The 16893-nt window shown below is 49.2% G+C and overlaps 4 protein-coding genes across 4 annotated transcripts; 3 read left to right on the top strand and 1 right to left on the bottom strand.

The window, feature by feature from the left end:
- Positions 1 to 567: 567 nt before the first annotated feature.
- On the top strand, positions 568 to 5464 carry CPC16201 (condensin complex subunit SMC1; the record flags this gene model as incomplete). The annotated part of the gene is made up of 23 exons (XM_001885760.1): positions 568 to 611; positions 670 to 981; positions 1030 to 1390; positions 1437 to 1670; positions 1718 to 1889; positions 1943 to 2012; positions 2065 to 2242; positions 2297 to 2385; positions 2436 to 2572; positions 2628 to 2761; positions 2818 to 3055; positions 3122 to 3223; positions 3281 to 3420; positions 3475 to 3564; positions 3619 to 3827; positions 3883 to 4168; positions 4217 to 4333; positions 4385 to 4605; positions 4658 to 4765; positions 4818 to 4944; positions 4993 to 5117; positions 5170 to 5386; positions 5444 to 5464. The coding sequence occupies 23 exons, from the start codon at positions 568 to 570 to the stop codon at positions 5462 to 5464; spliced, it is 3732 nt and encodes a 1243-aa protein (XP_001885795.1).
- A 132-nt stretch (positions 5465 to 5596) lies between these two features.
- Positions 5597 to 11905, bottom strand: LACBIDRAFT_295200 (uncharacterized protein; the record flags this gene model as incomplete). The annotated part of the gene is made up of 13 exons (XM_001885691.1): positions 5597 to 6224; positions 6275 to 7798; positions 7862 to 8176; positions 8219 to 8232; positions 8285 to 9971; positions 10173 to 10397; positions 10429 to 10432; positions 10467 to 10482; positions 10593 to 10647; positions 10816 to 10869; positions 10937 to 11014; positions 11115 to 11137; positions 11712 to 11905. The coding sequence occupies 13 exons, from the start codon at positions 11903 to 11905 to the stop codon at positions 5788 to 5790; spliced, it is 4626 nt and encodes a 1541-aa protein (XP_001885726.1). The 3' UTR covers positions 5597 to 5787.
- A 261-nt stretch (positions 11906 to 12166) lies between these two features.
- LACBIDRAFT_253174 (uncharacterized protein) lies at positions 12167 to 13945 on the top strand (the record flags this gene model as incomplete). The annotated part of the gene is made up of 7 exons (XM_001885759.1): positions 12167 to 12331; positions 12391 to 12552; positions 12584 to 12736; positions 12791 to 13084; positions 13139 to 13187; positions 13237 to 13653; positions 13710 to 13945. The coding sequence occupies 7 exons, from the start codon at positions 12167 to 12169 to the stop codon at positions 13943 to 13945; spliced, it is 1476 nt and encodes a 491-aa protein (XP_001885794.1).
- A 975-nt stretch (positions 13946 to 14920) lies between these two features.
- On the top strand, positions 14921 to 16786 carry LACBIDRAFT_307059 (uncharacterized protein; the record flags this gene model as incomplete). Its single annotated transcript, XM_001885758.1, has 7 exons — positions 14921 to 15407; positions 15464 to 15543; positions 15606 to 15899; positions 15949 to 15997; positions 16054 to 16470; positions 16524 to 16675; positions 16733 to 16786. The coding sequence occupies 7 exons, from the start codon at positions 14921 to 14923 to the stop codon at positions 16784 to 16786; spliced, it is 1533 nt and encodes a 510-aa protein (XP_001885793.1).
- Between the last annotated feature and the right edge of the window lie 107 nt (positions 16787 to 16893).

Here is a 16893-nt window from a genome sequence, read left to right as displayed (position 1 = left end):
CAACTTGTGACTCGCCAAGGGGAATGATTGTCCAGAAACGATGAAGCCTCCGTATTAGATCCCAATGAGGAACAATTGGACATTGCGCCATACTCAAATCCCAAAAGAAAGAACAAATGACGGCTACACTGGCAATGGCTTGCGGAGGGAGGACTCCCACTGATGGAGGTGGACGAAAGTAGGGAAGAAGTTATGCTGCTGAAGGCTGAGACTTTTTCAGAGCTTTGGCTCGTGCTCGTCTTGGTCCTGCTCGCTGTTTCGTTGAGCTGGTCTTGTAAGATATCAGCTTCATCGCAATTCGCAACCGCGTTTGAGAAAGCCCGAAGTCAAGGGTCGTTGACTCGTTATGCACATCCCGTGACGAAACGTTGACGAAACGCGTGGGCATTCTGTTTCAATCTCATCCATCAACTTGCTTGTCCTCTCCGTCCACCCCCCGGTACTTAACATATTGAATTGAAGCCATCGGTTCGAGCCTACGAAACGCGAGAAACACGAGAAAACGTTTGCTAACATCAAGGCAAACACCTCGCTGGGCAGGAATAAACCGCCTTTGATCTATAAAACATGCCTCTCGTGAGGATAGAAGTCTGCGACTTCAAATCATACAGGTTTGCTCGTAATTGTTGTAGTATTTGAACAAGATTTGAATGCTTATGAATTTCGAAGGGGTCACCAAACGATAGGTCCATTCAGGACTTTTACGTCGGTGATTGGTCCAAATGGCGCGGGCAAGTCCAATCTGATGGATGCCATATCGTTCGTTCTAGGTGTCAAGAGCGCGCAATTGCGAAGTTCGCAGCTCAAGGACCTCGTTTATCGTGGTCGAAGACTGGCCAAGAACAATGAAGAGGATGCCGACGGGGTTTCAGATCAAGAAGAGGAGGAGCAGGAGCAGGAAGGTGAGGGCACGGCGAAGAAGGCTTGGGTTCTGGCTGTCATCCATGACAAAGATGGCAAGGAATGGAAGTTTCAGCGAACGTGAGTGGCCTCAAATCATATTCTCTCCTTTCGCTTATCACGGGTTAGAATATCCACGAATGGCGCGTCAGAGTACAAACTCGACAAGAAAGTCGTCACTTATTCCGCTTACAATGCCGCCCTTATCTCTCTTAACATCCTCGTAAAAGCCAAGAATTTCCTTGTATTCCAAGGGGATGTCGAAGCTGTCGCCTCGCAATCACCTCGAGAACTTTCGCGCCTCATTGAACAAATCAGCGGCTCACTAGAGCTTGCTCCAGAGTACGAAAAGGCCAAGGAGGCTCAAGACAAAGCGACTGAAAACGCCACGTTTAATTTCACTAAACGGAGAGGAATCGCGGGGGAGATAAAGCAATACAAGGAGCAAAAAGGCGAAGCGGATCGGTTTGAGAGTCTCTGTCAACAACGGGTGCGTTACTCTCTTTTCAATGTGATTGGTATTGATGTCGTTCTAGGATGAGTTGATTCTGCAACGTATACTCGTCAAGCTCTTCCACATCGAGGAAGCTATTGAGAACAATACCCGCGCCATCGTCAAAAAGAACAAAGAGTTGACGGGTCTACGCGAAGAGCAGAGAGTCCATGACTACGCTTTAGAGGCAGCGCGAACGGAGCAGGCGAAGGCTAGGACGGCCGTCATGCAGAAGGAGAAGGGAATCAAGAAGGCCGAGAAAGCGTTGGATGGCAAAGCATGTCGGTTCCATCATTCACTTCTTCTGTCACTTACATCTTGCAGAAACCTGAACTCGTCACGATCGAGGCTCATATTACGCATGCTACGCGAAAAATGAACAACGCTGAGAAATCGAAGGAGGAGCTTGTCAAAGACCTCAAGACTCGGCAGGAGAAATTTGATCGGCTGCAAACTGAACTCAAGAGTGTGCGTCGAGATGCCGACAAGGCTCAAGGTTTGTGACAAGTCCCTTTTCGTTCCTCGTGTCCAACTGATCTTACTGAACAGAGGAGCAGAGAAAAGCATCTCACCACAACGTAGCGCTGACCGAGGAAAGCCTGGACGAATATCGTGCTTTGTAGGCTGATCCCTAACGTCAGCTTGATGTTTTTGCTTATATAGATTTTCAGGAAATCGTCGTCAAGTAAACTCGCCGTTGATGAACGACAGACCCTTGAAACTCTTCTTCGTGAAGAGAAGACTTCGAGCAGAACACTTGCTCAACTTACGGAAAAGCAAAAAGGTTATGAGGAGAAGAAGGAATTGCGAAGCGAGGATCTCCGAGTGCAGAGTGCTCGAAAAACTGAGGTCTGTTGAGATTGAATGGCCGAGTTGTGCGCCTCTCATCATTGACCTTGATAGCTCGACGCGAAAATTTCGTCACTACAAGCAAACCTGACGAGTGTCCGACAAGAACTGGATAATCAACGAGCTGAGAGAGAGAAAATAGCGTAGGCAACTTCAGCTGAGACCTCCGTACCCGAATTGACGTACTGAATAGGAAATTGGACGCGGAAGTAGACGAGAAACTTCAGAACGTTTATCAGCAGCTCTTGCAGGCCGGCGTTGATAAACACGAATCGGAACGTGAAACTCGCCTTAAGGAGACGTTGGCTAGCCTGCAGAGGATCTTCCCAGGTGAGTGATTTGGAGACGATCTCCAGAAAGTGAAGGCTGAATGATGTATTAATAGGCGTTCGAGGGAGGGTCGTCGACCTCTGCAAACCAATTCAACGAAAGTACGAAGCAGCAGTGTCTGTTGTCCTCGGACGCAACATCGACGCCATTGTCGTTGACGAGGAGAAGACGGCCATTGATTGCATTGAAGTACGTTTCCCATTCGCTTGTATTGACCTTTTAGGTTTTTTGACGATCGTGCGCAGTACATGCGTAACCAACGTGCTGGACAAGCCACCTTTATACCACTTGATACAATTCAAGTGAAACCCATCAACGACAAATTCCGCTCCTTCGCCAAGGGCGCTCGTTTAGCCGTGGATGTGGTTCAGTACGAGCCTGCGATTGAGCGAGCTATCCATCACGCTTGTGGGAATGCTCTTGTTTGCGATACCATGGAGGTTGCGAGATATGTGTGTTATGACAAAGGTCAGGAGGTGAAAGGTAAGTTTGTCCTCCAGGAGAACAATCTCCATTTCAGCGAGCTGACTTTTTGCGCGTAAATTGTAGCTGTTACTTTGGAAGGCACGATCATTCATAAGAGTGGGTTGATTACTGGAGGACGAAGTACGCACAATAACAGCAAGAAATGGGACGAGAATGACGTTCAAGGTTGGCATTATCATTGAGTCACTCGGACTTCCTCGTCGAGTTTACCGGCTTCGTCAGGGTTGATTCGCGTCCGTGACAACTTGCAATCGCGGCGCCTCGAACTCAGCAAGCAGAAGCCCCGCGCAAAGACGGACGAAAATCTCGTCTCGGAAGTTTCTCGTCTTGAATCGGCGATAACTTTGGCTAGAGATGACCTGGTTTGTTTTGTTTCGTTTCAGGGTTATCATTTTCTCATCCCATTTTTTGGCAAGGCGGCTTGCAAATCTCGCCTTAATGGCTTGAAGGAAGAGTTAAAACATATTGACAAGGAGCTAAAGAGCAACACCCCCGAGCTCAAGAAGGTGATTAGTTCGACCTTGTTGTCGGGATGGAGCTCGACATATACCGGTTGACAGGCACAAACTATTGACGCTGCTCTGCAAGACAAGATGCAACGTCTGAAACATACGATAAACGCAGCGGAAGACGGGATTTTCGTGGCCTTTTGCCGCAAGATCAGAGTGTCGAATATCCGAGAATACGAGGAGAGGCAGTTGAAGGTTGCTCAAGAGGAAAGCCAAGCTCGCCTGCGCTTCGATACCCAGATTGCCCGTCTCTCGAACCAGTAAGCAATATTGTCAATTATCCCTTTCAATTAAGGTCGTTAATCCTTAAGAAAGGTCTGACTTCGAGGAGGAAGGCTTGAAGTCTGCGAAGGAACGCTTGGAACGACTCGAAGGCATGATCAAAACTGAACGCGTGAACTTGTCCAAGTTAGAAGAGCAGAATACCGCTGCCGCGGAGGATATTGCTGTCGCTGAACAAGGCATTGCCAAGTTAAGGGCAGAACTCTCCACAGTTCAAGAGGTGCTAGAGGAGAAGACGAAGGTGGTTGATCAGGTGAAGAAGACCACGTCAAAAGCATCGAAAGTACTCGACCAAGCATTGAAAGAGATTGCTACAGCTGTGTGTTGCCTTTCCTTCCTCCGTTCATTAGACCCATATTTTCTGCAGAACGACGAAATCGAGAAGCTCGCCCTTGATCGGTCGGCTACTTACCGCAAATGTCGCCTTGAGGAGGTAAAGCTGCCACTTCTGGAAGGCAACCTCAAGCACGTCCCAATGGAGGAGGTGTGTGCTAAGTGGGCCAGCAAACACGGTTGATACTAAAGCTTTTCTAAGAATCTCCGAGAGGATGTGGCCATGGACGTTGATGAAGACGAAGATGGGACTCAGAGGCCTAAAGTGGTCGCTGATTATGGAATTGAGGTCGACTTTGAGTCTATTGAGGATGACGAGCGGTCTGAAGACCCGGCGGACGCGAATGCAAGATACGATAAGGAGATTGCCAACATCACTGCAGAGATCGAACGGATGGCGCCAAATATGAAAGCGATAGAACGGTATGGTATTCTCCCCTTTGACAAGATACCAGACATTGACTCTTCTGGAAAGGCTTGATGACGTTGAGACGAAGCTCGAACAAACGGAAAGAGAAGCTGATAAGGCTCGCAAGGAATCTAAGAATGCCCGTGACCACTTCAATGATGTGAAGAGCCGACGGTTTGTTTCCATTGTTTTCTTTCACGCATTACGCTTACAGCTGGACGAGTAGTTGTGAACTGTTCAACAAAGCTTACAGTCACATATCCGACAATATCGATCAAGTTTACAAAGATCTGACAAAAGGGAAAGCGGCTCCCATGGGAGGCGTCGCATATCTGAGCTTGGAAGATAGTGAGGTATGAATAGAGGAGCACCCTCATTCATTTTATCTCACGTTTGCACAGGAACCGTATGCTGGCGGTATCAAGTATCACGCCATGCCTCCCATGAAGCGTTTCCGAGATATGGAGCAACTTTCAGGTGGTGAGAAGACTGTAGCTGCCTTGGCTCTTCTTTTTGCCATCCATAGGTTCGTCTCACTTCCGATTGAGATCTGTGAGCAGCAATCAATGTTTGCGTAGTTATCAGCCAGCTCCTTTCTTCGTTTTAGACGAGGTTGATGCTGCTCTCGACAACACAAACGTTGCCAAGATTGCGAACTACATTCGGCATCACGCGTCAGATGACTTCCAGTTCATTGTAATAAGTCTGAAAGGCTCCTTGTATGAACGGGGTAACTCCCTCGTGGGCATCTATCGGGATCAAGAAGTAAACAGCTCAAGGACTTTGACTCTTGACGTGAGCATAACAGTCTTCAACCCCTGTTTCCATATATTGATGATCATCTCTCCTCAGCTCACCCAGTACGATGATTAGCGTCACACTCAATTCTCCTATCATTTCGCATTGCTCTCGTCGCCTCCCCGTGTTGTAACCTGTACCTGTCAGCTTAACTCTTATTACTTATACCATATCATGTGCTGTCCGTCTTCGCAATCGCTACGTGTCATATCACCCTTTTTATATAATGCAGAATGGGACTGGTTAGAAAAGCCGTACAAGGTGTCAATTATAACAAGGGGCCGTCCGTCATGAGCAAAATAAACGTCTACAGTAATAACCCTGGTATTTAGTCTAAATAGCGAATATGAAACAGTACAGTAAGGTAAAAAAAGAAAGTATATGTGCAATAAGAGGAATCATGGATGTGCATGTGAATCAGAGGAGAGAGCTTCTGCCACGTCTTCGGCGTCTTGGTCCACGCCAAATGTTAGTCTTCGGCCATGAGGCATTGGTGAGTCCTGTAGAAACTGAATCTCATTCTGCGCCATCGCCTCATCAAAATATGAAGTAAGGAGGGACATGTGTCGCGGGGTATGGGGATCTCTGGGAGGAATAGGGAAATCTGATAAACCAGACATTCGTGAGAAGGTAGAAGTTGTCATGTAACTGCTTCTGGTGCCTTCAGTAACGGGGAGTTGGAGACCGGATAGCACACGCGCATGGGGTACCGAGGTATTAGCGTCGCTGTGGTGGTATGGCTCGAGGACATCCGCCGTCTGGCCCATGAACGAGAGACGGTGGTCTGTTGCAAGGGGGGTTGAAACCGACTCCACCATACCAACACGAAACATTGCTGAAAGGCCCAGTCAGTGAGGGCGATAAACCATATTCATAATCACTTACCAGTGTCATCATCATCCTCCTCCTCACCCTGCGGGATAACCGATGATGCTCTAGATGATTCCACGTCCTCAGGAAGAGCTCCAGAAGGCTTGAAAGCCAAAGTGGGATGATGAGCCGGAGAAAACTCTTCAGCGATACTAATTGGGGATTCAGGATGAGGACTCCCTTCAAAGACAAACCGAAGGCTTCCATCAGCTGGTCTCTGTGTCACGTTGTTATTGGCAAGCACGGACGAAGCAGAGTAAGAATATTGGCTGCTCGTTCTTTCGCGCTCCAATGCCATCTGCTCGAACTCTTCACTCAACTGACGCGCAAGACTCGTTAGACCGCTGCCTGTGCGGCGATTTCGTGTGTGAACCTCCCAAGGAGCAGGAGAGACTTGGGGTGGTGGCGATACAGAGGGCTTCAGCTCACTTGAGGGCCGTCTCGCTGGACTGGGTTTGTAGAAGAGGTCATGGAAGTTTTCAAGGTCATTTGGGCTTCCAAGGGGTCTAGGCGACAAATGAGGCGATGACTCCGATGTAGCGGCAGGCGAGGGCGTTGAGGCTTGAGGAGCAACAGGAATGGTCAACTGTTGAGACGGCTGTTCCTCGAGCGACGATGGAGTTGAATCTGACAGATTTTGGGCGTACACTGGTCGCCGTGCGTCGTACAGAACAGCTTCACGACGTGCACGCGGACCAAACTCAGGGAGATCGTCTTGAAGCCTTTGCATTCCGCTCGCAATCGACCTCTGCCCTTGTTGTGACAGCTTACCCGATGACGGGGTACTTGAGCGTTCATCCACGATCTCAGCATTACTTCCCGATCTTGCCCTAGAGCCAGTGTATGCAAGAGCTTCTCCGACTCCAATGATATCGTGGATCTCTGCAGGACTTCGTAGACGATCACTTCTGTCAGGTGAGAATGGGGAGTACTGGATATCCCCTGGCAAGATCTCGCGAACGACACCAGGAGAAAGCTGGGCCCACATTTTTGACTGGGGTGGAATGTTACTGTCTGATCGGGCCTGGGGAACGAGGCCTTGTTCTGCATCGTCGTCTCTTGCTGACGTTTGTGCGTACGGATGTAAGCCAAGATGAGGAGGAAGTTTATGCCTAGATGACAAGTTGGAGGCCTCAGGTCTAGGAGAGATGGTCCTTGATGGATGTGGGCCAGCGTAATCTGAGCCACGGACACGAGGGATGTCGTTGACAGGAGTGATGGGTTTATCGCTGAAAGAGTACAAGCCACCTTGGGCATAAGGATGTGCTGGTAGTCGAATGGAATCGTGATCCAAAGATTCTTCATTCATAGGGGGTGGTGTCGACAACGCAATGCCCACCCTCGTGTCAGCTATGCCCGAAGGGGTGGGAGAGACTCTGGGAATGGGCGACAGTGAGTAACGAAGCATAGCTTTGTCCTTATCGACGGGAAGCTTCGCAGGGTCTGCCAACTGAATAAACTTCGTCCCCTCTCTTCTCAGAGCACCCTCTAGCCCAGTCGCTTTTTCATCCACTGCACATGGGGCGGCCGCATCTTCACCTGAAAACCCACAGATAGCAATAGTTGATTTCGCTATTCTATTCGCAAACTGACTCCACGAACCTGTGCGAGAGTGGCCTCTCGAATGTGATTTTGATGATTTGGACAAAGTTTTCACGAGCGAGCCGGTATGAGAATGTGAAGGGCGGCTGGAAGATGTGGTTGTGGTGCCGGTCGCAGAGTAACTTGAGTTCTTCCGGTGACTTTTCGGAGCTACAACGACAGGAACCGCGCTCTGGTTTCCTAGATATGCTCGGGCCGCGAGAAAATCTAGACCAGTTTGTGATGGCTGAGCCTCCCTTCGGCCCTTTTGCGTCAAAGATTTTGACCGAGTTCTGGAGATACTGCGTGAACGCTTGTTTTCGAAGGACTTCGTAGCTTGCAATTGCCATTGTTGCCGCTGACTTGCCAGTAACTCACCCTCCGCGAGGACCCTGTCAATTCAGAATTAGTACTATTGTTGATGCCACAAAGATTAAAGTATACTTTGACAAGGATGAAGGTGGACTCAGTAGCGCTAAGTCGTCCTGTGCGAAACTAGTTGGTCTTGGAGGTCTCAAATCGAATGCTACGGGAGCATTATCCAGTGCTCTGGAAGTCGAGGCAACCCTTTCCCTTGTTAAGCTTTTGGAAGGCGAAGCACGTATGTTCAGATCAACAAGCGACCTTGAATGTGCCAAGACTCTAGAAAGTACGCCCTGTTCTTGAGGATGGTTCATGCCAAACTCATCTACCAGCGGTGTCCCCGGAGGGCTGACGATCCTCCCACTCCCCACGTAACCGTTCTCATCCTGCTTCACCTTCAATCTCGGACGCGGAAAAAGAAGAGCGTCACACCACGTCTCAGCAGACAACCAGCGATCTTTTCCCTTCGGCAGAATAAATGTGGGCGGCAGGGAATTATCCGGAGGGTTTTGCCGGGTGGGAGACATCTTGGGACTGGGACTGCGGAGGTTGGGCGTTGACGCCGAGTTTTTCAGCTGCTTCAAACCAACACCAGTCAGGTGGAGAGTGGAAGGGTAATGAGTGTCAGCATTGCCATTGCCGATATGGGGATTGGTGAAAGTCAATCGAGGTGGATCAGCTCGCTGCTGCTGGAAGTTGTTGGGTCCAAGTTCCCGGGGCGAAGTGGGCGTGGGTATCAAGGGTGCGGTCTGCGGGCCACCTGGTATATCTGATGTAGGAAACGCATAGGCGTATGGATGTGAGTACGTGGGCGATGTGGACGACTGCCGTGAAACTGGGCTGTCAAGACGAGAGCGTTGTTGAAAAGGCTCGGCGAGGGAGGTATCACGGCTGTGTTGTTTTTGGCGACTAGCCTCTTGCTGCGGCGATTGAATCAATGTCGAGTAGTAGGAGTTGTAATAGTCTTCGTCATCTGGCGTGGAAACCTCGGGGCTGCTCTTGGGTGGATCGCTACGTTGTCGCTCGAACAATGGCGACTTGCTATTGAAGTCGTTCGTCGAGGAGCTACGTCGCAGAGCGGGTGATCGAGAAGGACCACTGAGATCTTCTTGTCCGCCAGAACTGGTATTTGGCCCCATTAATCGGGGAACCTTTTTCGAAGGGGTCTTATGAAGGCTGCGATCCCGGACCAGTGGCGAAGATGTGGGTGATTTTCGACCGGAACCAAAACTGAAAATACTCGCAAAGCTCAAGCGGTTCGCCTCCTTTGTAGTGCGCAAGTGTGGCGTCGGCGATTCCCCAACACCACCTGAATTGCCCAGATTGACATACGAGGGAACGGTCGGTCGATTCCCAGAAACGGTTGAGCGGCGTCGCATACCAATGCTGGTCCGACTGGGCTCTCCAGAAGATGGTGTGCCCCCTAAGACCACGGAATGCGTCCGATCTCTGGTATGGCTTTTCCGCTCATCATCGCGACCCCTGGCATAGCCCCCATATCGGTTATGCAGTTCCGCATTAACCAATACCGCATCATTATCCTCGCCCCCTACTAAATTTCCCCAGCTATCCCTAGCTTTCCGACGAGGCGGCGGTTCGCGCGGCGCCTCGTAAGGGCCGTTATACGGAATATACCACTCGTCCTCCCCCCCTGCCGCCCCGTTATTGGAATCCCGGGTTCGAGAGCGCGATTTTAACCCCATTCCAAAGCCAACGCGGGAAAAACGGGAGAATGGAGCAGCCGGTTGTGTTTGAGAGGTCATACTGGCTATAAAGGCGACAGAAAACGTTCCGCAAACGGCTGAAAGACTCCCTCGCTTGGGGCCAAACAATGCTGGGACCTGCGAGAAACCCGGAGACTTGGGAGAAAGTCAACAACAGGGGTATCAAGCGATAGATATATCTTTACAACGAGAGTTTCAACAACATCAGTTTTCGACAACAGCCTTCCGTGTAAACATGGACACACCTGTGTGCTTCAACTCCTCAGTATCAGAGTGAAACAGACGAGATTCTGGCCCAGTTGGGCCCGCCGTTGACTTCACCAGCTGCCAGCTGGTCGCGGTCAGTGAGGGAAATTTACTGCCTCTCAGGGACGGAACAATTAGAACGGAAGGTTCGCACGCGGCCCTGATCATCGAAAATAATTTTGGGACGACATTTCTCCCACATGGCAATTCCATGAGGCTCGCAACTTGACAAATTCATTGATTCATCAATCATACCTAGCTACAAATTGGAGACACAAAGGTATGTCCTATACCTGCAAGTACTTTCCACTGTAGTAAGAGCACACAAATGAAGGACGCGATTCAAACGAGGAGCAATAGCGCCAGAGTCTTGACCTGCCGAAACTGCCGAACACAGAGTCCAGATGTTTGGCAGGTACAGGTCGATAAGGTCCCCTGTCGCGTGAAGCACCTTGACATGTTTGACAGTCCAACCTAAGTTACGTTACTTACACGTATCCAATGTCGTAATCAATACAGTCGCCAAAAAGTAGGCGATTAGTTCCTGAGAATAAGCCAATGCAGCGCTAAACGTTCTAGACGCCAGGAAATCTGTGGTGAGTCCCAGTGGGTAGTGGAGCCTGCAGCATCAGCACAACCAACCTTCATGAAATTTGATGTCGATTTTAACGCAGTGAAGGGCCCTCGAGAACACTCCTGCGGTCGCAAGATGAGTTCAATGTAGGAGATTTACAGAAAAGGAAATGCGAAGGCCTCTCCGCACCTTGCACAGTTAGTCCAAAGGAAATATTCGAACGGCCGATGAGGACAAAAGTTGTCGAACAGGCTTTTTGCGCCTCTCCTACATGGAGAGTTTTGGAACATCAAGACCCTCAAGCTTAGGACACCCAGAAAAGAGAAGCCGCCACGAGGATATGAAAAATAGGCAGGAAGGAACAGACTGCCAGTGAGCAGAGTGGCAGTTCTGAACTAAATCCAGGCTAAATCCTTCGGCGCCTCGTTAGGACTGTGCAGGGTCATAGTTCGTTATTCACAAAATTTGCCCAAGGCTGCTTGGCTGTTACATCCGCGATCAAGGTAAGCGGTCAAGAGGTCTAAGGATCTTCGGTCCAGACCGGGGAAACAAAGAAGATTCCCCAACTGGTCTCCACAAAATTTGAAAATCAGGAGATAACTTTGAGGGGACGGCTGAACACGGACACGCTCAACGGGGGAGCCGGCCTGGATTTAGTAAAATAGGGATTCACGACTTTGTGTGGATGTTGTCGTGAGGATGGCTATAATAGTACCGAGTACTACAGAGTTGGACTGGAGGCAGCTGACTGCTGGCTGACTGTATGTTTGAACGTTGGACGTTGAGTGATCCACATGTGCAGCTATGAAGACGAGCCCTTTATGTGGCAGCGGATGGCCGTTGGCGATCGAAGCGCAGACGAATGGATATAAGTAGCAGTACTTCTATCATTCCACGCGGCCACAGTGTCTTCTTTGACTGGCATCCAACTCCGCGACGACTCATAGGGTTTGGCAATATGAACGTATCCCATAAAGATATGAGGGAATTCAGAGGTGAATACCACAGCAGCCTTGAAGGAAGGAGAGTGAAGCTGAGTGAGCGCTGGCAATGGAGAGCCGCACGCGGAGGAAGAGGTAACAAACACCTCAATCGGCGGCCGTGATATGGCAACAAGGAGCGGCGTTTCGCGGTTGGCGGATGGGCAGGCGAAACCATTATTTATTCCGAGCGCTGATGCCAAGCAAAGAATCCATTTTTAGAACATGTTCTCCTCTAAAACGACTCCAGGTTCAAATGTTCAAAGTCATGACCTAACAACATTAGTCAGATGCCGGTTAACCGCCATTATAAAGTAGGGGTGCCCCCGCCACCCATTCGTACCATTGAATCATGGCGACCTCCATCCCGACAGCCTTGACTCCAGAATGGCTTCCGACTCAGAGCGCGGTCTTTTTCACACTGGCTGTTGGTGCCGTAATGACACTCGCGACTCTGCTTCGTCCCTCAAAGTCCAAAGCTGGTGTCCACGATCTCGGCGGTATTCCCGTTCTCACTGCCTGGACCTTCTTCACGAAACGATACGACTTTCTCCGGAAGCATTTCAACTCTGGGAAGAAGTATTTCCAGTTTCGCGTTCTTCAGGTGCGATAATTTATCTCTTTTTTGCGCCTCACCCAATTCACCGCATTCATATTCTATAGCACCGAGTCATTGCGTTGTCGGGAGAGGAAGCACGAAAGATGTTCTTCGTTGAACAAGGTCTCAGCCTTGGTGAAGGATACCGGATCTTAATGGGCGCAGCACCTTACCTTGAGGATATCAACGTCAAGCCCGAGGATGGCGAGATCCAAGACGGCGATTTTGTGAAGCGATTGTTGCTGTTGATGCACAAAGACCGAATCTTGGATGGTACGAATCTGTAAGTCGCCAGGTCATAAAACTAACATCCTTTATCTAGTCCTACCCGCTCTTTTCGAAGATGTCAATCGCCGAATGAAAGACTGGGGTAACGAGGGCAGGATCAATCCTTTCAAGGAGATCTACGACGTAAGTCAAAGCTCAGCTCTATCTTGATCAAGTTGTTGATTCCTCGACGTGAAGCTCGTTTTTCAAATGACGGTACGCATGGCGACATGCCAGGAACTAGCCGAGAATAAGGACGATATCGAACGTCTCACCCAGCATTATTGGGATCTTGAGAAGAGCGCAACGCCTGTGGCTTTATTGTTGCCATGGTTCCCTAGTCGAGCGAAGAAAGCTCAGAAAAATTCCACAAGAGCGCTGTTCACTTTGTTGTACAAGTACGTCGATTTGAGACGCAAGGCACCTGTTCCATCTAGTGACCCCATCGACACTCTCATCGCTTACGGTGATAATAATGAAGCGATCGTTGGCGTATGTTCCTCGTAATTTCTCCCAAACATCATGATTGCTGACTCAAGCATGCAGTTCATTATGGGTGTCATTTTTGCAGGCGTGATAAATACTGGCGCAAAATGTAAGAGGCGGTACACTGCCTCCACTAATTCCTAACCCACGCTCAACAGCCTGTTGGATCCTCCTCAACCTTGGTGCCAACCCCGAGTGGAAATCTAAAGTGACGGAAGAGTTGAAAACTCTCGTAACGAACCACACGAACACACTATCCAAAGAGCCGCTCCACAAACGACTCGCCGCAATCCCTTTGAGTGCATGGGAAGAGGAATTACCAGCGCTAGATCTCGTCATTCGCGAGACTATCCGAATTGCTGCGTCTGGCGCAGCTTTACGTCGAAATCTCGGCAAAGACATTCTTCTGGCGGATACTACTATTAAGAGAGGCGACTTCCTCACCTATTCTTTATCCGACGTTCACTTGAACGCGAATATCTATGCCGACCCCACCAAGTTCGATCCTGGGAGGTTCACAAAGGGGAAAGAGGACAACCAGAAAGAAACATACACTTATCTCGGGTGGGGCGTCGGTGAGTTTCTCTACATTCTTTATTGCCTTCCCGACTGATTTTTTCTGTACAACCAGGCCGACATCCCTGTGCTGGAATGAGGATCGCAAAATTGGAGATGAAGCTCATCCTCGCTATGTTCCTTGTCGGTTATGAGTATGAATTAGTGGATAGCAGAGGCAACTTCCCTAAAGAACTCCCACTCCAAGATCGGAATGATATCCAGCAGGTACGGAGTGCTCCCATGACTTTCCTTCGTGGCTTGATGGGTATTTCAACTAGTCGAGGCCGCTGGGCGACCCTTGTTATCTGAAATTCAAGCGGGTGACCGATTAGAGGGATTGATTCCTGGTCCTACATTCTTTGAACGACAAGGATTCAAGTTTTATTTAGTGATGAGCAGTTAACGCGACTTTATAGCTTCTCTGTTGTATGTTTTACATGCCGATGGTAGATTAAGTAGTTGAAGTTCCGTGAGTTGTCCCAAAGGAGCTTCACAGACGAGGACAATTTTGATGGCGTTGTAACATACCTCAGAATCCGGATGATCTCAGCAGACGCACTTTTCACTGGGCATGATGAAGTCGGCCCTCCCATCGTCAAGACCAGCAAATGCAGCATGAAGTTGGATACGTCACGTCAATGAGCGACGTTCCTACTGTGAATATACGCCTTAAAGTTTGCGACGGTTCTAACAGTGCCAACCTCGCCTGAAAAATAAACGAGATTAATATTTTCTCGGTGTTTCCCGGACTTCCACCGTTCCGTGTCAACCGTTGGTCAGAGTAGTGACGTAGTCAATCCTCGTTGGCACGTATCGTGCGCAATGCGCATTACCTCAGGCTGTCGCCAACCTATCACCGTCTTTCGTTGTCTTTCTTAACAGTGCGTTTCGCAACCACTCAATATTCAATCCTTGTGGTTGCCAGTGGGTGGGGATGTCTCGCAAGACACGAGACTTCAATCCCTAGCCGATAAAAGGGCCGTCGCAACTCGTGAAGGTAATAAAGGTTGCCTTTGGAGGAGCTTCCGAACAACGTAGAATGTCAAACCGCCTGCGGACCGGCCTATGGGCCACAAGGCTGAGGAGGCTCCCGAGCAAAGTCCTGGAATGACCCGTGGACCGCCACGATGTATGCTCCAGGTTTTGATGTCAATAGCATTTCTTGCTTCGATTCATACTGAACGTCAAAATAGCATGAGGCCGAATTTAATATGCATATTAACCGAGTTATAAACCGGGTATCGATTTCACTCTCAATTCCCCATCCCATACCACCATCGAAAGATGTCGTTGTCTTCATCTGGAACTATTTCCTTCGTGGCGCTCGCAATTGGTGTCCTGATGGTGCTTGCCAGTCACCTGCTCTCCTCTCAGTCCAAAGGCGGTATACACAACCTTACAGGTATTCCTATCCTTGCCGCCTGGGACTTCTATACGAAGCGGTACGACTTTCTCCGGAAACACTTCGACTCTGGCAAGAAATACTTTCAATTCCACATTCTCCAGGTATTCAATATGTCAGTGTTCTTTCCGCGTACTACCCAACTCACCGCATCTATTCTTGAGCACCGAGTCATTGCATTGTCAGGCGAAGATGCACGAAAGCTATTCTTCAGTGAACAAGGCCTGGATCTTGATGATGGATATCGACTCTTACAAGGTGGAATTCCCAGTCTTGGAGACATTGACGTCAAGGACGGCGAGGTGAAACTTGACACCGACTTTATGAAGCGATTGTTGTTGCTCTTGCACAAGGACCGAATCTCGAATGGTATGAACAATAAGTCTCCAGTCCATTCTTTTTTAACGTTCAGTTAGTGCTACCAGTGCTTTTGGACGATATCAATCGCAAGATGAAATATTGGGGTAAAGAAGGAACGATTGACCCTTTTCAGGATGTCTATGGCGTGAGTCGAAGCCTTGCTTTTCCTCGTTCAAAGTTATTCATCATTGATGCCTCCACATGAAGCTTGCTGTTCAAATGACGGTGCGCATGGCGACCTGCGAAGAACTAGCGAAGAATCAGGAGGACATCAAACATCTTATGCAGCATTACCAGGATATCGACGAGAGCGCGACACCTGTCAATGTACTATTGCCGTGGTTCCCTAGTCAAGCTAGGAAAGCTCAGGGAAAAGCTACAAGAGCTCTTTTCACTCTACTACAGAAGTACGTTGATCTCAGACGTAAGGCAGCCGTCCCATCCAGTGACCCCATCGACACTCTCATCGCTCACGGTGATACTGATGAATCGATTGTTGGCGTGAGTCTGTCGTAGTTATCCCGGTTATATGAATGCTGACCCGAAGTAGGCAAGTATGGGCATTATCTTTGCTGGCGTAATCAATACCGGCAGGAATAGTAAGCGGTCATACACTCCGATCATTGGTGGCCGGCTCCTAACCCACTTTTGACAGTGTGCTGGGTGCTTCTCAACCTGGGTGCCAACCCCGAATGGAAAGTGAAGGTGGCCAACGAACTGAAAGCTCTTGTCGCAAACCACACAAACACACTTTCCCAAGAACCATTTCACAAACGGCTTGCCGCGGTCCCTCTAAATGCCTGGGAGGAAGAATTGCCCATGCTCGATCTCGTGATTCGTGAGACCCTCCGAATCACCATGTGCTTTGCCGTTCTCCGTCGAAATCTAGGCAGAGGCATTCCTTTGGCGGGTTCCACTATCAACAGAGGCGACTTCGTCACCTACTCTCTGGCCGACGTCCACATGAATCCAAATATCTACACCAATCCTGGTAAGTTCGATCCTGGAAGGTTCATGAAGGGGAAAGAGGAGGATAAAAAGGCACCATTTGCTTATGCTGCGTGGGGTGCTGGTAGGTCTCCCTGTGTTTTTCACCGTTTTCGAAAGCTAATACAGCCTGCACAGGCCGACACCCCTGCCCCGGAATGAGGTTCGCGAAATTGGAAATCAAGTTTGTACTCGCTTTATTCCTCGTTGGGTATGAATTCGAATTAGTGGACGGCAACGGCAAATTTCCTAGAGAGTTTCCAACCGTAGACCGCAATGACCTCCATCAGGTACGACGTTGCTTCAGAATGACTCCGTGGATATTGATACCTCTCTTGATTCTGCAGTTGAGCGCAGTCGGAGAAACTTGTTACCTCAAGTTTAAGAGGTTGATTGAGTAGCAGAGCTTGCAATTCTTAGACTGCACATTTCGCAAAGCCGCCATTTAGCTTTCTATCTACTCAGTGCGGTCATTGCTATTTTGTATTTCCAAAAGATAGAAACGCTA

Source organism: Laccaria bicolor, genomic scaffold (genome assembly GCF_000143565.1).
Source record: "Laccaria bicolor S238N-H82 LACBIscaffold_33 genomic scaffold, whole genome shotgun sequence".
Lineage (NCBI taxonomy): Eukaryota > Fungi > Basidiomycota > Agaricomycetes > Agaricales > Hydnangiaceae > Laccaria > Laccaria bicolor.
This window is presented reverse-complemented; position numbering and strand designations above follow the sequence as displayed.